The sequence below is a fragment of the Sitophilus oryzae genome, unplaced genomic scaffold (assembly GCF_002938485.1).
Source record: "Sitophilus oryzae breed Bouriz unplaced genomic scaffold, Soryzae_2.0 scaffold_1576_pilon_pilon, whole genome shotgun sequence".
NCBI lineage: Eukaryota > Metazoa > Arthropoda > Insecta > Coleoptera > Curculionidae > Sitophilus > Sitophilus oryzae.
Window position 1 is genome coordinate 5,036,925 of NW_022146254.1, and position 25,459 is coordinate 5,062,383.

General features: G+C 34.7%; 1 protein-coding gene across 1 annotated transcript in view; it reads left to right on the forward strand.

Moving 5' to 3' along the window:
• Positions 1-1,588: 1,588 nt before the first annotated feature.
• LOC115879275 overlaps positions 1,589-25,459 on the forward strand; it is a 32,952-nt gene continuing 9,081 nt past the window's right edge. Inside the window, exons 1-5 of the mRNA XM_030895992.1 lie at positions 1,589-1,931; positions 2,806-2,967; positions 6,797-6,979; positions 7,554-7,730; positions 23,111-23,323. Of these exons, the coding sequence (XP_030751852.1) occupies positions 1,809-1,931; positions 2,806-2,967; positions 6,797-6,979; positions 7,554-7,730; positions 23,111-23,323 (858 nt within the window). The 5' untranslated portion in view covers positions 1,589-1,808. The remainder of the gene's footprint in view (positions 1,932-2,805; positions 2,968-6,796; positions 6,980-7,553; positions 7,731-23,110; positions 23,324-25,459) is intronic.

Here is a 25,459-nt window from a genome sequence, read left to right on the forward strand (position 1 = left end):
GGACCTTAGCCGTAACATACTAACGTAACTAGTGGGTGGTGGGAGTAAAATTTACTAAAAATTGGCAGTAAAAGTCATTCTAATGTACTGGGTGTCCCACTAAGAGTAGCTCTCGATAATCTCGGAAAGTATAGCTGCAGAGTCTCCAAAAAAATACTTCTGACACCTTGGGAAATTGCTGGAAGGGATACTATAAATGATGGCGTCATAATACTCTGCAAATTTTGGATCTTTTTTGATAAAGCCGTTTTGCCCTAACTACTAAAATGAAATGGTGGGGAATGGTTAAATTTGTTTTTATCTAAATTTTCATAACTCCTGTTAACGCCTGTGCAATCGGAATCCAACGAACTAGGGTCGTTTTAAAGAGTGTGCCTTACTCTATATTTTACCGTGTAAACAATAATAATAAGCATTTGACAGTAGAGGCTAGGATGCGCTGTTTTTCATAATAACTCATAAGATCGTTGGTTGAAGAAATAAGAAGATGCGCAACCTTATGGACAATATCGTGACACAAAACCTGTCCGAGATGTAGCTGGCGTTACCGTCAGCCTGTCCCAGAATTCCGAGATTTAGTTTAGCTCTGCGCTGCTGCGCGCTGATAGAGTCGTTTACAGCGCAGCGGACAAAGAATACTGTATCGTAGTTCTGCTTTCAGTCGACAGAGTGAGTGGTTGCCGTAGGCAGTGTTGCCAGAGCTACTGATTAATCCGTAAATTTACGGATTTTGGGTATAGTACGTTAATAATATAATACGGATTTTCAATCATTATACCATTTAATATAATATTATATGATTATTAAAATAAAAGAATCTTTATTTTTGTTGTTTATTCTATTGTTACGTTTTTCGTCGGTTCCGTGTGGATAGAAAGTCACAATTTATTTAAACACTATTTATTTAACACTATTTAACATAAACAATAACGATAAAAGACTTATACAACTATTTACAAACGATTTATAACTAAGAATTTATTTTGAATTTTTGCGTCAACTGCACTCGTTTATTTATAACTGCCCTCTCTAGGCCACAGCCGCCGGCTTTTATACCTACAGCTAAAGATTTCTAGAATAGTCCATAGATCGTTAGGTGCATAGAGAAGGTTTCGAATGTTCTCGTATGTACTACTCCATTCCAGTGGGACTCGATTCTTCTCGAACGAATGAATCATTACGGTGTCTATTCTTTAATGCGATGTTAAGGTCATCTGAGGGCGGGACATATACGTAGGTTAGGTCGAGTCCACACGGGTCCGCAACACTATGTTTACACGAATAAATTTTTTAAAACCGTAAACGCGAATTTTTCATCCAAAGATATTTTCGTCAAACCTATTACAGATATTACTGGTGGTTGAAGTGGTACGTGTACGTGCAATGGTTGATACGTACGAATCGTGGTTGATTTTTGCTCCCTAGCCTTCTTTGACACCGTTTTTTTTTCTCGATCGTATGGTACTTTTTGAGTAATTTCAGCCTAAAATAGATTAAACTGATAATTTCTAAATATTACCTTGTTTCTATGTCAACTTTGTTATTTGTTATTGACTAGGTTATAAATAACAATGATAAATTTAGCAGTAAATTGTAAGTTTTTTATACAAAAAAATAACTTTTAATTAACATTGATAACCCATTATATCATTAATTATGTAAGTACACACTAAATAACTACATATATAAAAGGTCAAAGGGGTCTGTGTTATTCAGCATGCGAGTAAACAAAACAAGAAAATATTGTTATTAAGATTCCTAAGTTAAAACTAAGCATCAGTTGGAAAGTTATAATACTTATAATCGTCATGTTTGCGTTTAAATTTTTAATGTTATGTGGCCTAATATGTGTTTCGATGTCTTCGGAATCATCCGAGGAAGTGGAAAGAATATTGGAAAATCCCAAACTAGCGCCTTTTCTTAAACAACAGGTAAGAGTATTATTAAAATTTTTGGACAGATTTAATGCCCTCTCTATGTCGGGTGCATCTCAAAAGTGGTTCACCCCTATAACTTTTTTATTCTTTTAGATAAAAAAACAAGATTTGGTATGTTAGTATATGACATAAATTAGGATTGATTGACGTATTCAATTGTTTTTGGTCACTTCCTGTTTCACCGGAAATTACTACAACTTTTGATTTTTAAATGGCACCCTCGGTATATTTTTACATTATTCGATAGAAAATGACACTGAATAGAATGACATACCTGTCATATATGTGAATTTTTTGTCAATTTTCGCTTAAAACAAAATCGTATTATTATAATTTCTATCTAGAGTGCCATGGCTGTGTTAAAAACAGTAATTTTTAATCAAGGGGCGTTCGAAAAATTCGATTTGATCGTCTAATGTTTTTCGTGTCTTGTCCTGGCCGGATAAAAAATGCTCAAATCGTATTTTTAATCATATCTCAATTTTTTCAAATGGAACAAGGATGGCTCATTAGCATTGTCGATATAAACTCATGTTACAATTTCAAATAAACCATAGGCGGAAATGTCAAATGTTTTATCATATGTCATATGTCAAATGATAACATATCATATATGTTATTCTATTCGGAGTGTCACTTTTTATCGAATAAGATAAAAAATAGCCAGGATGTCATTTAAAAATCAAAAGTTGTAGTCATTTCCGGTAAAACAGGAAGTGACCGAAAACAATTGAATATGTTAATCAATCCCAATACAAAATCTCGTTTTTTTTATCTGAAAAAATAAAAAAGTTCTAAGGGTGAGATACTTTTGAGACGCACCCGGTATAAAAACTAGAAAAAAAAATAAAAATGAACCCATTTTCAGGTAAAGAAGTATTATGAAAACAATAAGTTGAAGGCCATATCTGACATTTTTGAATCAGTCCTAGGGCAACTACCAAATCTAACTTTCGTCGCATGGCAGAATGTGTATGACACAAAAGGCAACGTTGTCGAAATAAGGACAATTGAATTATTCTTCCCTGGAGTAAGTTTTCATAAAATTTAACTTATAATAGCTTTACATATGTATACAGGGTGGGCCACTGAAAACTTACAATGGCTATAATTTTTAAACCAAAGAAGATATCAAAAAAATAAAAAATACCGTTTCTAAAATATCGAGAGGGAATACATATAACATACTTTTTGAACCACCCCGACCTACCCCTTAGGCGGCACCCCTACTCACATGAAAATCTTAAATGGCAACACCCCACTTGTGGCGTCATTTTGGAAAGCCTATGAAAAATTAGATAGACATTAATGAAAGAAGTGATTTTTTCAGCATAAGTTAAATGAGGCAAATGAGGTATTTTTCAAACCACCCCGACCCACCCCTAGGTGCCACCCCCTCACTTTTAATCTCATCAATGCCATTTTGAAACCATCGCCATTTTGAAGCTTACTTTTCACTTATTCGTATCCGGACCATATAGGTACATAATGTACAATTATAATTTAAAATTCTTTAGCCCAGTACCGAACGACGTCTAGAGCATTTTCATCGGCGTTCCATAAATTTTCAAGGGTACATGTATGAGGATATCTTATGCATGACAGCAGATGCTCCATATTTTGGATTTCGCCACATTTTGTGTCTTCGTCCGTGATAAACATGGAAGGAGCCTCCACGATTGCAATAGTGTATCAAGTAAACAAAAAATACTATAGTTGGCGTCCCCTGGAAACGTCTTGTTTTAGACGGCCAATCCTTCCACCACCGGACCGAATATTAAAACGAACCTGTACGAACCAACATGAGAAATAATCATCAAGGGTTCTTCTCAGAACCGACCTTGACGATGGCGTCCATAAATATAGAGGGTATTTTGAAGCTAAAAATAAAAAATATAGATAATAAAAAAGGCAACACAAAAATGTTTTACTAATCGTTCAGCCTAATTTTGCGATAACGCAAATTCTTCCTTATCATCTATTTCTTTACTTTCAACAAACAGGAATCTTAAAACGGCATATCTTTGCGTTTTTGCACTGTCTTCTATCGATTTTCAATCGTTTGGTGATATTTTAAACCTTTATTTGATTCGCTTATTCGAAAGAAAAATGGTTTATACTGTGGAAGAAAGAATTCAAATAGTTTTTCTTTATGGTGCTGAAGGTATGAGCTATTTGAGAACGGCCCGTGTTTTCAATGAGAGAAATCCGGACAAAAACGTTAATCACGTTTATGTTAGAGATTTAATTCTAAAGTTTTAAGAAACTGGATAGGTCAAAAATAAAAAAAGGACAGGGCCCAGGGTACTGAATAAAGAAATGCAGATGGAAGTTGGTCAGGTATCGGTCAATCCAGAAGCATCAACACGCCAATTGGCATCAATCACAGGTATACCTCGAACATTTGTCAGAAGAGTATTAAAAATGCACAAATTCCATCCCTACAAAATGAAGATTCTGCAGGATCTTGGCGACGACCATCCAGATAGAAGGATTCAGTTCTGTGAACTAATAACGGAGGAAATTCGAAGGGAACCTTCACTCACTAAAAATATTTGTTTTAGTGATGAGTGCCCATTTTTTTTAAACGGAAATGTGAATAAGCAGAACTGCAGATACTGGAACGATGAGAATCCACATATTGTTGTTGAAGGACACACCCAACATCCCCAAAAGCTCAATGTTTGGTGCGGAATACTAGGCGATAAAATTATAGGTCCATTTTTCATCGACGGAAATTTGACTGGTGGAACAGGTTGAAAATCAAAGAGATTTGGAGCTCCTCCGCATTATTCTATTGCCACAAGGCGGTGGTTGGATAGATATTATCCAAGGCAATGGATTGGCAGAAGGGGCCCAATCGAGTAGCCGCCAAGGTCACCTGATCTCACTCCTTTAGACTTTTTCTTACGGGGTTACACTAAATCCATAGTCTACAAAACAAAACCAGGTTCGTTGCAAGAATTGCGGCAGAGGATAACTGAAGCATGTCGAAATATTCCGAGAGAGACTTTCTAAAAAGTGAGAGAAGAATTTAAAATTCGTTTGTATTTTTGTATGGAACAAAACGGCCGTCATTTTGAGCAATTGTTAAAATAAATTATAATTTTAAATTTTTTTCAAATTGTCACACCTACATTTCTTATCACCACTTACCAGTAATTAAGTTGAAGTCTGTATGACCATCGTTTAGCAATTTCAATTAGCTTTCCAAAGAAGTGTCACAAGTGGGGTATCGCTATCTTGAGGTTAGAAATGAGAGGGTGGCACCTAGGGGTGGGTCCGGGTGGTTTGAAAAATACCTCATTTGCCTCATTTAGCTGGGTCCCAATTTGTAACTTATGCTGAAAAAATTACTTTTTTCATTAATGTCCACCTAATTTTTCGTCTAAGGGGTAGTTTTTCAATTTCACCCTAAAAACTTTATGATCATCGTTTAGCATTTTTTTTTCATGGGCTTTCCAAAAAGGCGCCACAAGTGGGGTGTTGCCATTTAAGATTTTCAAGTGAGTTGAGGTGCCGCCTAAGGGGTAGGTCGGGGTGGTTAAAAAATACGTCATATGTATTCCCCCCGATATTATAGAAACGGTATTTTTTATTTTTTTGGTATCTTTTTGGTTTGAAAAATTATAGCCATTGTAAGCTTTCAGTGGCCCACCCTGTAGTTCGAAGATAGAATTCATAACTATTTGCATGTTCAAAACCTTCGTGCAAAAATGATTGCTTTAACCGATAACTAGAGCAGTAGAAATAATATGATATTTCAAAATATCTCTTCCAGGTGTTTGGATTGTTTATAAGAACACGTGATTAATACTGTTACATGTACTTAAATCCAATTTTATTGCGCATCATGTTCAATAAGACTCACAGAAGAATCACTTTCTCCTACAAACGTAAAAAACCGGCAACACTGTATGCCACTTTTGTTTTTGTCTCTCTGTCTGTCAACTGGTTATTATCCTCTGTCACAAGCATTAAAATCCAGACCACATAAACTGGATGACCAGCAGGGTATGTTGCGACCCAAATATTTTCAATTTGCAGATGGCCATTGTGTGCTATAATTACTGTATAATCATCTTAGTCGATTAAAAGCTAATATTTGAACTTTTTCACTATCTATTCCTGGTTACTTTCCCAAAATTTGAGAAAAGCACTTTATAATTTTACCTCTTCCCGGGGGTGAATTTAAAAGAATCTGAATTGAAGTTTATAATTTTTGAGCAAATTGAAAGAAAATGTTATTTTGTTTATGATTTTTAGCCGACCATACCAACAGGTGGCTATTAAGATCTACAAAAAAAAAGTTTTTTAAATTTCACTCAAAATCAGTTATTTGGGTCATAAATGACCTAAATACAAAATATTTTTATGGTGTCTGTCTGTCTGTTTGTCTGTCTGTCCGTCTGTCTGTAACAAAACCGCTAAACCGATTTTAACCAAATTTGGCACAAAAATGCTATGCCACCTGAGAATCTGGCCATTAGTTTTTGATGGGGGTGGGGGGTTGATAAGGGAGTATGGGAGGGGGTTAAAAATTTTAAAAAATCGTAACTCCAAAATTACAGTAGCTAGCGGTAAACGCGGCTAGGTAAACGCGGTTTTCAATTTAAGATTAGGAATAATATTTGCAACAAAATTTGTAATAAAATCAAAATGAGTCAAAGTCGCAGTTTTTGATATAATTGAAACTAAAATACGTGCCTCCAGGCGCCAATTTTTTTTACTACTATTCTCTAGCTTTAATTATCCCCCTAACTATTATCCTCTAACTTCTAGCCCTCTACAGTCAGTACGCTTTTTCTAATTTAGTTTACATCTATATCCTTTTATCAATGGCTTTTTGTATAATTTAGATTGGTAACTCGTCGGATCTGTTAAACAACGATGAAGATGACGATGATGAAGGATTAGAAGAGATTCAAAACAAATATTTCCCGTTGATGTCTAAAGCCGGAATAAGACTAGAGGCTGGTAATGAAGAATACGATAAAGAGGGTACACTTGAAAGCTTTAGTTACATAGACAGCTTCAATACGGTATGTACAATTTCCTTTTTTATTAATTTAATCATAATAATATACTAAAATATATAGCAGCATAATGTTGTTAGAGCAGTGTGTATCTCCTGAAAAAAATTATATATATATACAGGGTGAGTTTTAAGTAAGAGCAAATAATTTTAGGGGTAGTATATTTCGACCTGAACACAACAATTAAAAACTTTTTAGAAATTTTTAAAATTTTTATTTAAAAAACAAAATATCTTCATAATATATGGGCAACATAAGTAGTAAATTAAATTTACAAGAAAGAAAACCCAGAAATGTTCCAGTGTTCTCAAAATTTAAGCGAAAATATTTTTTTTTAATTTTCAAAGTAAAATATCTCGGTTATTTTGGACTTTTATTTGATTTTATCGAGATCTACCAGCTTTGAAAATATTTGCAATTTTTTACTGTACATACTGTATAGTTCCAAGAAATAACTAAAACAAAATTTGTTGGGAGACAAGTAAAGATATTTCAGAAAAAAAATTAAAGAAATTATTTTTTCATTTATACATAATCTATTGTAAAGATACAGATACTTAATTTTTTTTTTAATTTTTAGTATGCTTTTACTGACGGTATATATTTGGTAAATAAAACTATAGAAGTAGACAACAAATCTGAGATAGATCAAAAGATTGAAGAATTCCGAAAGGGTCCCAATCCCGTAACCGTACTGACATTCGACAAAGAGAATAAGTTTATTCCTGCCGAATCAGTAGTTGTTCCTACATATTTAGTAAGTCTGTAAATTATTATCCTAATATACCGGGTGCATCTCAAAAGTGGCTCACCCCCAAGAACGGTAAACTAATAGGATTGCTCATCCTCATAAGACGTACGTTCGCCTCTTCCCGCGCTTCAGCTGACAGTTGTGACGTCATTGCAGTCCTTATCATGATAGTATGTATTATTAATTGCCTATGGTAAACTTATAAAAATAACAGCTGAGAAATTTTAAGTCAATTATTTTGTCAATTTTAAATGTGAAAAGGTGTTTTTAAAGTTTTTAGAGCTATAGAGAGTATAAATACGTTCATTTTGTGTTGTGGATTGTGAAAAAGTGCTTAGTAAGTGCTTACGATATTGTTTATTAATTATTTTAAAGCAAAATATGGAAGTACGGTAAAAAGAAATCCTGCAAAAGGTGATGCTGGGAACTGCTGTTCTTAGAAATGCATTATCCGAGTATTGAATACGATTTATACAGTTAATTTTCTATACTGCATACATATAAGGTGTTTAAATAAATAAACTAAATAATGAACGTTTTGCATCAGGCAACCAATAATGCACGTGTGTGTATAAGGACTAATAACCATGACAAGGATTACAATGACGTCACAAAACGAGGAGTTTGCATGCACCTGGCAGACACTTTTGGCTGAATGAGCAGTCCTATTAGGTTAACTGTTCTTGGCTCACCTCCTATATCTTCTTTATTTTTTCAGATAAGAAAACGAGATTTGGTATGTTAGAATATAACATAAATTAGGATTGATTGACGTATTCAATTGTTTTCAGTCGCTTCCTGTTTCACTGGAAATGACTACAGCTTTTGATTTGTAAATGTAGTTTTAAATATTTTTACTTTAATCGATTGAAAATGACACTCCGAATATAGAGTGCCATGGCTATCTTAAAAACTCTAATTTTTAATCAAGGAGCCTTAGAAAAATAAATTCGAGTCAAATTATTGTCGTTATGAACCGCATGTTACAATTTCAAATAAACCACATGCGAAAATGTGAAAAGTTAACATATGATATATCATTCTATTCAGAGTGTCATTTTCTATCGAATGAAAATACCGAAGGTTATATTTAAAAATCAAAAGTTGTAGTTATTTCCGGTGAAACAGAAAGTGACCGAAAACAATTGAATACGTCAATCAATCCTAATTTTTGTCATATTCTAACATACTAAATCTCGTTTTTTTTATCTGAAAAAATAAAAAAATTATAGGGGTGAGCCACTTTTCAGGACCTGTGGCTGGAGATGAGCGAAAAATTGCAAACTGGCGATTCAATCACTAGGCCTTACGGCTAAAGGTTGTCGCCCACTAGACCGCTGCGCGGCGCGGCGCTGGGAAGAGATTTTTTTCCGGCTGCGAAGGGACTGCGCCCACTATAGCGCGCTTTTGAAACGCGGCAACGCCATTTAGTTATAGTCGAAGTGTTTTTTACTTACTGTAGTTTAGTTTTTAAAGCAATGAGTTCAAGTACGGACGAAAGCGTATTTTTTGTGCTCTTCTAACAGAGGAAGAGGGGGTGAGGAAAAGTTTGGACTCATACGATTAACAAAAAAAGAAAGAAGTTTGGAGAATTTTACCATCTTTTTCCAGATTTAATAAAAGACAAAATCATTTTTTTCAGTATTGCAAAATATAAAGGAAACATTTTACGCACTCCTCAATTGAGTGTTTTAGAAGAAAAAACACCGGGTATATCTACTCATCATATTTTTTCAGAAGAGACAAATTACTAAAATTTTTGATAATTCTTATTTATTCTGATGTGTATATTAGTTATGTGGTCAAAAAAACCCTGATCTTTTTTATATATTTAGGTAATTAGAATTTAAAAATTGGAGATTGTCACTTTTGTTAAAAAGTGGAGATTGCCAGTTTTGCCTCTACACCCCTCAATTATATTAAATCTTTGATAGAAAGGCATTTCGTCCATCTGTCTCTAGTGAGGGAAGACTAAAATATCATATTCCTTTATGAAAATCGATTTGCCTAATTTACCTTTAAAAATACAATTCTGCCATTGATACATATCACTAGTTCCTAGTCAAAAAGCCAACTGAAAAGACTCGAATGCAAAATTATCTGCCTTGTGAGTACGCACACTGCAACGCGTCGAAACGCGGGAGACGGAAAAAAGTTGCTAGAGAAGTCTTCCGACTTCTTGACGGAAATTCCGTGGCGCGCTTCTGCGCTGCGCGCTCTAATGTGCGTTGGTCCATTTACATACATGGCAAGCGGACAAAAGAAATTTCCACATGGCGCCGCGCCGCGTCGCGCCGCGGTCTAGTGGGCGACAACCTTAAAGGTTGTCGCCCACTAGACCGCGGCGCGACGCGGCGCTGGGAAGAGATTTTTTTCCGGCTGCGAAGGGACTGCGCCCACTATAGCGCGGTTTTGAAACGTGGAAACGCTATTTAGTTAGTCGAAGTGTTTTTTACTTACTGTAGTTTAGTTTTTAAAGCAATGAGTTCAAGTACGGACGAAAGCGTATTTTTTGTGCTCTTCTAACAGAGGAAGAGGAAGAGCAGGCGAAGAAGAAAAGGAAAGTATGGACTCATAAGATTAACAAAAAAAGAAAGAAGTTTGGAGAATTTTACCATCTTTTTCCTGATTTAATAAAAGACAAGAGCATTTTTTTCAGTATTACAAAATGTAAGGGAAACATTTTACGAACTCCTCAATTAAGTTTAGAAACACCGGGTATCTCTACTCATCATATTTTTTCAGAAGAGACAAATTACTAATGATGCAATAATGAATCGCTTATAGCTGACGACTTTTGATAATTCTTATTTATTCTGATGTGTATATTAGCCTTGTTTATACCGATCGGGACAGGTCAACTCTGTGTATAGGATTTTAACGTGTAAGACAGTGATGTAGGCAGCTTAATGGCAAATCAAATGTATTAAAAAGAGAAAAAAGTTGGGTGGGTATGGGTGGGTACATTTCTTCTGAGGGTATTGCCGGATTTTGCATCAAAATTTCAAACCGCAGAAGTAGACGTTTCAAAAAAATGTTGCATCAGGGTTGGATCTGGATTTTCGAAACTAGTTACTCATTTTACTACAACTGTAATATATTACATTTAGCTTAGATATATTATCTTCATTTCAGTAATATACATGAAAGTTTTTAACATAGTTTATTTTATTCTAATTTATCTAAGGCTAAGATAATAGATTTATACCGGATCGACAAGAGAAAGTCTTGGGCAGGGCCGCCTTAAAGTGATTTGGTACCCTAGGCACCATTTATTTTGCTGCCCCCTTCAACTAATAAAATTCAAGTAAATTTTGTTATTCGGCCTGCCGCCCTAGGCAGCTGCCTATCTTGCCTAATGAATAAAGCGGCACTGGTCAGCATTTACTGAGGGAGGGGTAAACCACTGGTGTATTTTGGTGTACAAGATGTTGACATTACTTGGTATTAGTAGCAACATAATCGTGGTATTAGTTGGCATTTTTTCCATTATACGTGGTATTAGTGTACAGAAATTTGTCAGCGGCTTACCCCTCGGCATTTACCTACATGTGTAGAAGTGAATCGCTATGGCGATGTTGTAAATCGGAGAGAAAAAAATCCAAAGTTTATTATATCCACTTAATCCGACGTTTTACTTCATGGTTACGCTTGGGAAAATTCTTACTCTTCTCTCTTATATCGTATTGCACTGAACACATTGACTGTACTCTTCGTACACACGACAATTACTGTCCTCCATTCACGCAGTTGTGCAGTTCTGAACTGTTCAAGAACGCGATAATCTCATCCAATTGAGGCATAAAGTTCAGAACTGTTCCGCGCCATATGGAGGCACGAGGTTATCGCGCATAGCTCCTTTCAGAACCGTTCTCGAGTAGCTGTATATTCTTATATTAGTTATGTGATGAAAAAGCCCCAATCTTTTTTATATATTTAGGTAATTAGAATTTAAAAATTGGAGATTGTCACTTTTCTCCAAAAGTGGAGATTCCCTGTCTTGCTTCTACCCCTCAATTATATTAAATCTTTGATAGAAAAACATTTCGTCCATCTGTCTCTAGTGAGCAAAAACTAAAAAAAATATCATATTCCTTTTTAAAAATCTGTTAAAAAATAATTTCCGTTGTGAGTACGCACACTGCAACGCGCCGAAACGCGGGAGACGGAAAAAAGTTGCTAGAGAAGTCTTCCGACTTCTTGACAGAAATTCCGCGGCGCGCTTCGACGCTGCGCGCTCTAATGTGCGTTGCTCCATTTAAATACATGGCAAGCAGACAAAAGAATTTCCTACATGGCGCCGCGCCGCGTCGCGCCGCGTTCTAGTGGGCGACAACCTTAATACTACTTCTCGAGATACAGCCAAGAGCTATTCTTAGTGGGACACACTCTAAACAAGATTTTTTTCGAAATTTGGTTATCGTTTAAGTGCAATCTTCCATCTCTCATCCTAATTACAGCACCATGTATATCAATCTAAATTTCAGGCTTCTATCACTGACTATTCTGGAGATGTTTCCCAAGCAATAGTGGATACTGCCTTGGAAGCCCTGACGAATAGTTTCCTAACATACCGCAATGATCCCGATCAAATAATTCCTAAGATTTCAGAATATCTAAGTACCAAGTTACCAGGATTTGATTTTTCCGTCATAGAAAATGAGCCTGAAGCTTCTTATATGGAAGAAGATTTCAAGCTAGTGGCTCAATACGATTTTAGCTTATTCGATCCGTTGCTTACTGTCACTATATTTGGAGATGTAAAGACAGCGGTATCATAATACATACTTTAAAACGTGTAACACCGAATTTAAAATTAAATTACAGATTCCCAATATATTATTTTATTTTATTGCCCCCTTAATATGTCCCTTAGTACAGTAAAACTTCTCTAATTCGGACACGCGCAAATTGGACACTTCAGTACTTATTAGGCTTCTCTTATCAACCTACCAGTTTTGATATTTTTACCTCTTTATTGCGGAGATGCGAACAAAGGTCAAAGGCAAATTGAAATCCGCATTTTTGAAGTGAAACTTCTTTACGCTCGATGGGAGTAAAAATTGAGGGCCGTGACACACGAGATGCATCAGGAAAAGTGGTAACGATCGAGGTTAAGACGGAGCGTCGTAAAGCCCCGTTCTTAGAACATTGGTATTGTCGAGCGACAAGTCAAAAGAACCAATGAGATTTGCACAAAATTCAAAATTGACAGCTGTTTGAATTTTGTACTATTCTCATTGGATCATTTGACGTGTCGCTGGCGACACTCGCTGTTCTGAGAACGGGGCTTAACTCGTGCCCTATGTGAGCTAGGGGGCTGAAGCTCGGAATGTAGATGGGGCTCGAAGATTTGGCTCTCATTGGATTGCATATTTAACAATAATTTAACAAGTGTTTGACAAGTTTCAAAAATCTTAAGTCGAGTTCATATACGTATTATGCGTCCATGTTTCGTTCACATTTCCGTAACTCCAAACATGTATCCATATAAATATACAGAGTTGTTCACCACATACGACACGAAGTAATGTAGCTAAACGATTAGATTTTTACAAATTGTAAATTTTGGGTTCATCGAAGGACCAGCCCCGGATCTAAAGGGGGGCAAACCGAGCGCCAGTGTCAGGAGGCGCCAAAATCATAATATAATATGGTTGAAAATCAAAAAAATTGCTCCACAAAGCCCCTAGTATGCACCTTACGTTCTTCTATAAAGTATTCATTTTATTTTAAAGCGCCCAGTTAGTTTTTGAACACATTCTAAAGTTTCATTCAGAACCTCGCAGTTAGTGGAATAAATTAGCGGTTTCAATTAATTACACTTTTTAGTTTACGATCATTCACAATGTTTAAAAAACACAATTAAAATTAATAAAATATTCTAGCAACAGCTTGCGGTAGTCAGTTGTATCCATAAAGAAAGCCAAATATTTAGCTTATAAAACAACATTGACGGATGCTAATCAATGGACAAAATGACATTTTCCGCAAAATTTGAAGTATAATTAGTGGATCAAGTCTGTTTACTTTTTCTACTAATTGAAAATGACTACCACTAATTTAAACGCACTGAATGCTTAGAATGAAATTAAAGGAACAAACTTCTACGCTAATTGAAACCATTAATTTATTCCACTAATTCGGAGGCTCTGAATGAATCTTAAGGGCTCATTCTGTCCCGTTTATGAAAAATGCCTACCTATATCTAGATATTTGTAAGTTTTTTAAATTAATTTATTGCAAACTCTGGAGAGAGGGGGCGCTACTATCGATTTTTTGCCCCGGTTCAAAAAAATTGTAGATCCGGGGCTGCGAAGGACTATTAGAGCTACAATTTAAAAATATTTTTACAAGATACAGAGTGTACCAAATAAGTAAAAAATATTATAGTTGTATTTTTTTTAAATGGTACACCCTGTATATTATTATTTTTAGATTCTACGATTAAAATAAAGGTAAATTTGATCAAGGTTTATCACACTTACATCTTACCGTTTTTGAAATATTTTCAATTCTATGAAATTGCAGTAAAAAATTTTAAGGCCTCATTTCTCCAAGGGTATCAAAGTTTTTAATACTAAATATTTACTGAATATTATTTATTGATCAGATATTGTGTTGCAATAATAAAAATTTTACTACCTTATACAGAATGTCTAAAAATTTATATTAAATAATTACTAGCTTTAAACGCTTATTAACAGGGACGTCCATTTTCATAACTTATTATTATATTGATTTCTGAGCCAAATCCACATTTATTTAGAATAATTTAACTAATTCTTAAAAAATTAACTAATTTTTGGTCGGAAATAATGGTGGTATACTTAATTGGTATACTCTTTTACAAAGATTTAAATAGTTTTTTTTTGTATACCAGTGGGCTTGCAGTATTTACCACCTGTACATTTTGTACATATATGTTGCTTTAAAAAAATCTGAAATGTCAATATTCCATGGGTATAGTATAAATGAGGTCTAAATTATAAGAAAATGCATTTTCTACGAAAACTTGCAGAGATAAGTAAAAAATGGTATAATAAAATTTGATAGACAATTAAATTGTGCATCTGATTCACGTAAAATATACAGGGTGTTCCATTTAAATTAAACAAGTTATTGCCGTTTAAAGCTAGTAATTATTTAATATAAATTTTTGGACACTCTGTATTAGGTAGTCAAATTTTTATTATTGCAACACAATATCTGATCAATAAATAATCTTCAGTAAATATTTAGTATTAAAATCGTTGATACCCTTGGAGAAATGAGACCTTAAAATTTTTACTGCAATTTCATAGAATTGAAAATATTTCAAAAACGGTAAGGTTTAAGTGTGATAAGCCTTAATCAAATTTACCTTTATTTCAATCGTAGAATCCAAAAATAGAATATTAAACAGGGTGTTCCATTTAAAAAAATACAACTTTAATATTTTTTACTTATTTGCTACACTCTGTATCTTGTAAAAATATTTTTAATTTGTAGCTCTAATAGTCCTTCAACGAACCCAAAACTTACAATTTGTAGAAATCTAATCGTTTAGCTACAATACTCCGTGTCGTATGTGGTGAACAACCCTATATATCCATGATGTATGAGCTGTCATTTTTAAAATATACTAAAAAAGTGCCATGAAACGACATGACGCAAAACGGATATTATATACATAGTCGGCAACAAAGACTTTTGGGTCGGTATTTACATGTCTAGAGTTAAAAAAGCATTGTTCATTAAATAACAAATAAAATTGTAAAATTTATTATTAAAAATACATGTTTATTAATTTCTTGAATTTAGAAACAGTTGTTTTCGACGAATTAATTAAAATCTTAAAAATTTTAGAATTAAAAGAAGTAGATATTGATACTCTGTTTAATGAATATTCGATAATAAAAACTTGGGCAATGGAAATTTGCCAAAAAGGATATAAAAATTATAGATAAAAAAATAAAGTATTTTTAAAACTAGAGTAAATTAGGTATATGCCTTCATTGTTTAAGGTTATTTATGTATTTTCACGTATGATGTTGAAGTAGACAGGCGAGGCGCTAGAAATAGATGTTCAGTTAAGCTCATTAGAACGGAACTTCAAATCTCATTTAATTTTAATATATCGCATATAAGAATTTTTGAATTTTATTAAAAATGATAAGGCTTATTATTACAGCAATAAAACAAATAAAAAATATTTATTACAGTTGGGAGTTGGAACCTTTGGTATTACAAGAGCAAAATAAAACAGGAGTTCATCGCAATACACCAAAATACTTTGCTGTTAACACTTGACGCTCGTTTCGCTAATAGCGGAACTACGGAGCGTCCGCGACGGACCGTCCGTCGTGTTTTTTCAAGATAGCCGTCGGACGAAATCATCCGGACGGAGCATACGCGACCAATATGAAATTGTTCAATAAACTCATGGTACTTGCTCGAAGTCGCGGACGGTCCGCTCCATGTGAAAGCGCTGTAACCATAAATTTGAAGCTAACCATCAGTTTTCATCATCTGCTGATGATGCTTAGCTGGTTAACGAAGCGCGCGTCCAGTGTTAAAAGTAAAGTTTTAATGGAAATTATAGGCCAGTCGGCAAGTGCATCCATGGCGGGGGCAAATCCGGACAAGCTGGAATAAGTTTTATTTTGTTTAGCTTGGTGTCGAGAAGCACGTATTAAATTTGCACTCCCCGTAAAGCCCGGATTTGGCCGCCATCTTGGAAAAATTGGCTAAAATTCGGTTTATTTTTCATTATTTGTCAATAACTCGATTTTTATCAACTTTAGTGCAAAATATGTGACGGTTAACAAAGCTTAACCACCTTATCTCTCAGGGAGCTGCCTTGAGGTAAAGTACCCAGCGCTTTTTTTTGAGTGGTCTCCCCATTTCCAATAGGTCTAATCCACATGTCGTCAATTTAGGTTTCTTTTGAGGTGGAAGGTTTATCAGAGTTCCTTCGTTTTTTTGATGTTACTGGCTGTTCAATATAATCTTCCTGAATGTCTTCCACATCCGTATCATCCCAACTAGCAAATATAGTTCCCAGTCCTTTTTAAAATTTTAGTAGTGGAAAATAAACACCCCGATTGTAAGTCGCAAACATGTAATTTAAAGAAGTGGCTGGAACTACCCGAATCTTCTAATATGACACCATAAAAGACCAAAAACTTTATAGTAACTTTTCAAAGTAGGGGTTACTAACAAGTGCTACCATAATGCCTCCATTAAGTTTTTGTTACTTTATAGTAACAATTTAAGTTACGGGGTAGTCGCGGCCACAACATGCGACACCTAGTTACTTTAAATTTATAGTAGCATTGAAAGTAGCAAAATGGTTACTGCTACCTTCCTAGGTCACTATAAAGTAGCCGTCGCTCATCCATTGCCACTAAAAAGTCATGGTTCAAAAACGGCTACTTTATAGTGACCGTAACTTATTATACCCTAATAAATGTAATTTCCTCAGATTGCATCGTGTGCTGCTCTGTTTTAGTGTTTTCTTTTACTTGCTTTTAAACTTTATTAAAATTTTGTAAAATCCCTAATGTGAATAAAAAGGAATTTAGATATTCTAATACTTTCTACTGAAGAATTAAACAAAAGGAATCACTGCGAACCGATCGATGTATCAACATCAGAAACAAAAACTACATCTTTCTATAATCCTACTGATGAACATCATAAATCAGGTAGTGACTGAGACATTTTTGAAGCTGTTTCTGTAGATGAGTGTAGTGTTAGTTCATCTGAAACTGAATCTCAGAGGAGAACTAATTTGAGAACCAATAACAATATAAAACAAGAGCTAAAAGAGTGGGCGTTAAAATACTCTATACCTCATGTAGCTCTGAATAATATAGAAACACTAATAATAGAAAATGCACAATAAGTAAAAATAACTTCAAAAAACAAGGCGGAACGTTATAGTGGCACCAATGAAATGTATAGTCGCCACCGCCGCGCCGCGATCGGTGTAGCATAACGCTCCAATTAAGTGGCAATTTGGTGGCGCAGGGAACTTTCTTGGAAAAAATTCAAATGGTACCAAAGAATCGTTGACCATGTAGTTCCAAAAAAGTTATTGTTTCTATAAAGTCGCCTTTGGATAGCTACAATTGTCACTTTATCAATCCGAAGATTTTAAAGGTCCAAACGGGTAGGGTTGGCCTAATATGTTATTGTTCCCGGTACTTTGTGGAAGCATGTGGAACTATAAAGTATTTCTCGGATTAAACGGCCATATTTTTTTTAGACGAACAGCCAAATGGCTCAAACATTATGGGCTTTTAAAGCTAAATATACCTAGATTAAAGCTAGTTATTTTGTTATTTCTGACGTCCACCCTAATATTTTAAAGTTGAACCCCGGTTTCAAGCAAATTATTATTATTTTTTAATTACAAACATGAGTTTCTATTGCAAAGAATATAATAATTTGAAATATTTTGAGAGGCGCCCGAAATTTTTTTTATATAAACCCACTATTTTATTCAGTAAACTTGATTGCGTTCTAGAATTTACCTAAAAAAAGCGTTAAAATTGCACGGTAAATAACAAATACAAACGAAAAAATAATAATGGCTTCCATAATTATTTTCCATCATGACATTTATTTTTATGAAATGTGAAATTGCATAAAGAGGTCGCGGCGAATAAAGTTCAACAGTTTAACGAAAGTTCCACATCTCGGTGGATAACACTTAGCTGCCACGAACTCAGTAGGCTACTTTATAGTAACACATCATAGTAACTCTTTTAGTGGCAAAAACTATCCAAGACACTACCCGGCTACTCAAAATCTTTCCCCATTTTGGTCGCAGTTACTTCGCAGCTACGAATATCCGACGTAGCCGCCGATGGTCACCGCCCACTTTGTAGTAGCTTTGATAGTAGCAGTTACGTATCTGCCACTATAAATGCTAGTTGGTATATTCCGGATCTGGTTCATAAGGTGCAGAATTTTCTTTTCGTTGATCTTTATCGAGAGTAAAATTGTCCTCGTACTCATCTTCGTCTAATTTTGCCACCTCCAAACTATTCGAACATGATTTGCCCTGACAAAGTGCACACATTACCGAGCAACGCAAATCTGCTTTGCGGCAACTACAAGATGTATTACAACCTTTGGCACATTTACATGAAATCAGATTTAATAATTCTTGTGGAGCTGCATCTTGGGAAGTAGCAATGGGCATCAACTAATTCTTTGAATTTTTCCATCCCCAATCCAGAGGTGATTTTTCATTCCCATACCATAGCTGTACCTGACTGTATATATACGTACAGAAGGAGTGCAAGCGAGCTGCGTCTTTGGTCGGTGGTAATGATGCCAGGTTTGGTAAGCTTTTGGTAATAGATTTTACGAAACACTGGTATCTGTACTTATCTAATGAGTCGCATTTTTTGGATCCGTATAGATTAAGGTTCTCGGAAAGGGGGGAGAGGAGCAAAAACTGCCTAGAATAGAGGAAATAATAACTGCTTATAATATATTTAGCGTGTTTAAACCGAGATAACTTGGAAACGGGTCGTCGCACGGAAAAACTACATAGAACGTTTTTATAGAGCTTCTCCTCTTCTTTAATTTTGGTCTGTACATTTTTTGCACTAAAGTTGATAGAAATCGAGTTAGGTTAGGTTAGGTTATTACAAATAATGAAAAATAATCCGAATTTTAGCCACTTTTCCCAAAATGGCGGCCAAATCCGGGCTTTGGGGATGGTGCAAATTTAACACGTGGTTCCTTACACTAAACTAAACAAAATAAAATGTATTCTAGCTTGTCCGGATTTGCTCCCGCCATAAGCTATTTTTTAATACTTGGCGACTGGCCTATTAGTGCACTTGTATGGGTCAAGGCCTTTTTATGCTTGTATAGTATTTTATATTTTAAAGTGTTTTGGTGTATTGTGGTCAATTAGTGTTTTATTTTTTTTTAATTAAATAAACTAATTACTTAAGCCAATTATACAGATTATACAGCTGAAACTTTTGATTTTATTTAGGTTTTGTTCTAGTTGTTTTAGATTTAATTGATTGTTTTCTTGTTTATTATTTTGTTTTCAACTTTACATTTTTTATTTTTCCATAATTATTTATAAATTTTGAATAGTTTTTTAAGTTAACGCAAAAAGGCATAAAATATTGTTTCAGAATTCGATGGGCACATAGAATTTTATATTTAAGAAAAAAGGTTGCACCAGTGCTGTCCCGATTTTTTAAGTAAAAAAAAAGGTGGCAAGCCTGCATTGACTATACTTCTTCGTAGACACGGAAATCAGAACACCCAAAGTCAATCTTTGCCGACCGTGTATAAAATAATCCATAATTAACTTAAACAAAGACAGAAACTTGCTAGTGAAAAAAATTGGACGGTTATGGTCGCCTGCCTTTTTTCTGCCATCGTCTGTCGAAATCTTACCTGATTTATTGTACTGACTAATTTATTGTAATTCTAATACCGTTTTATTTTTAAAAGTTGTATTTTGTTAATTAGCAACTATATTTAATAACAACAAACAGATCCTTGTTTTTAACAAATTACTGAAGTTGATATAATCCAATACATAACAGCAGTGATAACCTTTTCCTGCATTATATTTTTAAACAACGATAATGTCTTAGTAAAATCTTAAATAATAAAATATTTCAGTAACTATCTGAACTGTGATTTGTATATATCTGAACGATGCTACCCAAGATAATAATATTTACAGCTTTAGGCTTTTGCACAATTGTAAGTTTTAATGTAAATAATGTGTTTCATACATAGTTTTTCATACAACCCGTTTACTAAAATATATTTAAGATATACCTAACTTAGACAAAAACTTGAACTTTTTAAGAAACATAACTTTTAAGGTGTATTACCTTTTTACAATATTTTCCCACTTTTTGGCATCCGAAGGATTATAGATACCAAAAAATTCGTCAAGTTTGAATCACCTCGTACTTAATTTTAGTCATATTTTTGAACTTCTCTGTTTTCGAAATCTGTTTTTTTACAAAAGTTTATTTAGGGATTGCGAAACATTGCAAAAAAAAACAAAAATAAAACAAACATTTAAAAAATAAGCATACAAAATAAAATGTTAATTAAGAATATCTCCGATATCAACTCAAAAATAATGCAGTCATAAGCATTAATGAATACCGAGTATTAAACATTTTTATAAAATAGATTAAACCAAAAACAGTAACATTATATTAGTAAATAAATTTTACTGCTATAATATACTAACTCTTAACTTATTAAAAAATATATTTATTTTTTAATAACTCTTTTATTTCATTTTTTTTTTAATATTTGTATCATAAATATCACTTTTAATATGGTTCAAAATGTCCCCAGAACTATGACATTTCATTTTTTTTTAAATGACAGAGAACTTACAGGAAGCCTATAAATATGGCTTTCATGTCTAATGGCCTAAATTCCGTCACAGACGTCCAGTTGTCGTCATCCATTTTTAACTGACAATTTAAGGCAGAATTAATGATAAAAGTGGGTGACGAAAATTGGGCACATCCAATAGAGCATCTTCAAACTTCCATTTTTGGAAAGAAATATTTAAATTATAGAAAAATGAATGTTATACTGAATAAATAATAATACTGCCTATAATGATCCAATCTTCGTCAATGGTGACCATAATATGGCACGCTCCGTTGCGGCATGTCCCATTAAGGTACGCGCACACTGATCAGAGCCGCGCGAATCGCATCGACAAATATGCGGCCAGCATTCTTGGGCCAGAATGATTTTCGGTAAATGCGGCTAGTGCTGCTGACGTCACACGCAATTCCTTCCACTCTACGTAGGTAGCCGAGATTAGAAATTCAATATGCTAAGAAAGTTCGCAAATGTTTCACGGCTCATATTGAAAAATTTTTAGTTCATCCTCAATTAAATATGGAAATAATATGGATTTTTGCAAATATTGTAAACCTATAACTTTCGATTCTTTCTCGTGATTTCTTCTTCTATTAGCAAGGAGCTCATAATTATTTCTTGTTCGTTGTCATTCATTGTCGAGAAATATTAAAAAAAAAACAGGCTTATAACCGCAGACAGGACACCGGAAACGACTGATGAGAAATTGGATTGGCAAATACGGTAAAAACGGGGTAAAAAAAACAAAATAGCGAATAATGCGGCGCGTTCGGAACGGGTCAGTGTGCGCGACAAAAAAAAAGTGCGATTCGTGCGGCGAGTGCGGCGCTGGTCAGTGTGCGCGTACCTTAAACCGTCACCTATTTTTTTATTAATATTATGGAAAAAACATATTTTTTTATATAAATACATAAAATAGAGAACCTCTTACACTGGTAATTTATTTTGTTTGGACCTTAGTATCCTAAATTACAGTATTTTGAAAGGAAATAAAAAAAAACTGTTGCTCTATTCTTACCTTATTAGAAATGTGTGGTTTCTCGTCAATGTCTGATTTCGAACTTCCAACTAAAATAGTCGTTATCCTACGTAGATGAAGTGCGCCATTTAAAAAAGGTATATTGCGGCGTTTCCAGATACACAGGGTGAGTCTTAAATAAGTGCAAATATTTTCAGGGCTGGTAGATCTCGATAAAAGAAACATATTTTCCCTTTACCATTTTTCAAATAAGTCCGAAATAACCGAGTTATTTAAGTTTGAAAATTTAAAAAAAAATTTTTTTTTTTTGGAAAAAATTTGAGAGCCACCGAATTTTTTCTGTATTTGCATCCCTTTTTAGTACCGTAACCATAGAGTAAAGCTGTAACTATGGTAATATCAGAGATTAAGAATTTATACCGTGGAAAAATTTGCGGTGAACAGGCAGTTCTAAAAAGTTTTCGAAAAATATACAGGGAAATTTAAAAGAAAATGCACGATTTTCAACATCTTTTTTTGCGAAATTCTGTTCCTGGGGTCGAAATATACCACCCCTGAAACTATAGAATTTTTTCCTCTGAGTTTCTTAATTGTTTAAAAAATATAGAAATATGACGATAACTGGGCTACTAAATGTTTTATGAACATCTTCTAAAATTATAACTATACCTTTAAAAAAATTCGTCACAGCCTAAATAGCCTCAGTTATGTTCCCACTAGCAAAACCGGTAAAACTCTTCTCGCTACCGTAGTTGAACTCGTCTAAAAAGTTTTATTGACTTGAATAATAGATTCCGATGGTTGCAGCACCGTCGGAGAATGCACCAAGCCTATAGAATCCAAAATTTTTGTCCAAATTAGATTCTAAAATACGTTTTTGATGAACTGATTGAAAAAATATTACTATATACCATATCACTAGTGCACCATACCACTAGTACCTAGTGCCAAATAGTAATGTTGAAGTTTTATACTAAACCATCTTATTTAAACTTTTTTATTGTACGGATCTTAGGCTGCTGCTAGCTCTTTAAGTAAAAGAAGTAAGGATGACGACTCAAGCGAGGAATCGTCGAAAGTGCCCATCCCCGAAGCCTTGGTGGAATTTGTCAAACTGGTTGAAAAATGTAATCTAAACGTTTCGATAATTGGATCTGGAAAAACATATGCGCCCTCAGGTTGGACCAAAGCAGACACAAGTGTAGTTTTCAATATGCCTCAAAATACGGTAAGATTAGGAAATGTATATTCATCCTTTTATTTCTGAAAAACTTAGTAAAAGAACTTTTCATCAAAAAGTTATTGTATTTGTATTTGACTAAGAGTGGGTCCCAGGTGGGACCCGCCACTGCGGCCGCGAGGGCCTATTGTGGCTCAGTTTCTACAAGCTCTTTAATAAAAAAAGAGCATTAAAGTTCACCCTCAAGACCCAGCCTTTTAACATAGGCCGTTATGTCCGAGGGTGATATGTCTTCTGGGTCACTCTACACCTCAAACCTGGTCCTGCCCCCAGCGGGGCAGGTACACATAACGTGCTTCATTGTTTCGTCATCTTCCATACAGAGTCGGCATTCGGCGTCTTCCACCAGCCCCATCCTCTGTAGATGTGATCCGGCAATGGCCCGTGTATACTGCAGTAAGCGTACGCGCTCCGTTCCTACCAGTGTCGGTTCTGGGCCCACGAATGGCGAGCCTGCACCAGTTTTGGCTAGGGAATCAGCACGTTCATTTCCCTCTAGGCCGACATGTCTCGGTATCCATATTAGCGACACTTTGTTCCTATCTCCTAATATATTGAGTAGTTTCTTACAATGAAGAATCGTCATAGAGGTGCTTTTCGTTGCCTCAAGTGCTTTCAACGCGGCTTGACTATCCGAAAATATGCTTATTGTTTTCCCGGTGTCTTGCTGTTCTACCAGCAGTTGCACACAAGTTTCAATAGCATATAGCTCAGCTTGGAAAATTGTGGTGTGTTTTCCAAGACTGTGGTAGATCTCAGTCTTTGGACTGCTGCAGTAAATTCCTGCGCCAGATCCTTTATCGTTTTTGGATCCGTCCGTGTACCAACACATTTTCGCATCTAATAAGCCGTTTCTCGGCTTATCCCATTCGTCCCTATTCGGAAACAGGACGTTGTAGGTGCGCGTCAAGAGTTGGATTGGTGGTGTGAGATCCGAGATCATTCCCAGAATCTCATCCGATTGTAGTTCGTCTACTAGTCGGTTTTTTATGAACATGATTGTTCCTTGGCTCTCTCGTGCCATATTTAGAAACCTATATGTAGCCCATCTCGCCTCTCTCTCCAAAAGAATTTGAAGAGGAGGTAAGTCGAGTAGGGTTTCCATAGCTTTTGTCGGCGTAGAATGAAAGGCACCAGTCACCGCTAAGCATGCGTGTCGTTGTATCAAAAAGTTAAATCAAGCACCAAAACAGAAATTATAAGTTCCTAATACGTTTTATCTTGGGACCATAAGACAACTGGTAAAAGAGTTTGGCATTTTATAGAAATGACAATATTTTAAATTAAGAGTCATATAATATGTAGATCTCAGATGCAAAAAAACGCAACGGAGAAATTTTTGGTCAAATTAAAAGTGTTATATTTTTGTTATATTTAGTCCTATTTTCATGATTTATTTAGCAAACTGCATATAGTTATATCAATTTTAATTCGTAAACTCAGTTTTTTTATAAACTTTAGTATTTGGCATATTATACAGGGTTAACAATATTACATTTTGATGTATTTTTTTAATACGACGAGATGGTTTTGGTGACTATTGTCGTAACGTCATAATACACTGCTTTAGATACTCTATACTAAATTTTAAAAAAAACGTTAAAGACTAACGATACAGCCTAGGTTTTAATAAACATTAATAACAATAACAGAACTAACTATATTAAAGACAACATCATCGTCATACAAACAGAAAGAAAATGTAAAAACTTCCCTAATACTTTGTATTGCCTCCCTTGGCTGCTATAACCTAACTGCTTGTATAGGTCCGTTCATACTGTCATTAAGGTTGCATATATCATATTGCGTTATGTTTTCCCATTCTTCTTTAAGGTCCAAGCGAATTTCATTTAAATGAAGCTCGTACCGCTTCGTGACTTCTAACCCTCCTGCCAAGCATTTCCCAAACGTTGAACATGATGGGCAGTTCATAGCAGTATATAGTTAATAATAATCACCAAAAAGGCGGCTTTCATAGCTTGGTAAAAAAATATGAAAATTTCGCTAAAAATAACAAAAATATAACACTTTAAATTTGACCAAAAATTTCTCCGTTGCTTCTCGAGAAATGAGATAAAATAAATTTACATGTGAATTAAAATGACAGACACATATATCACTGTC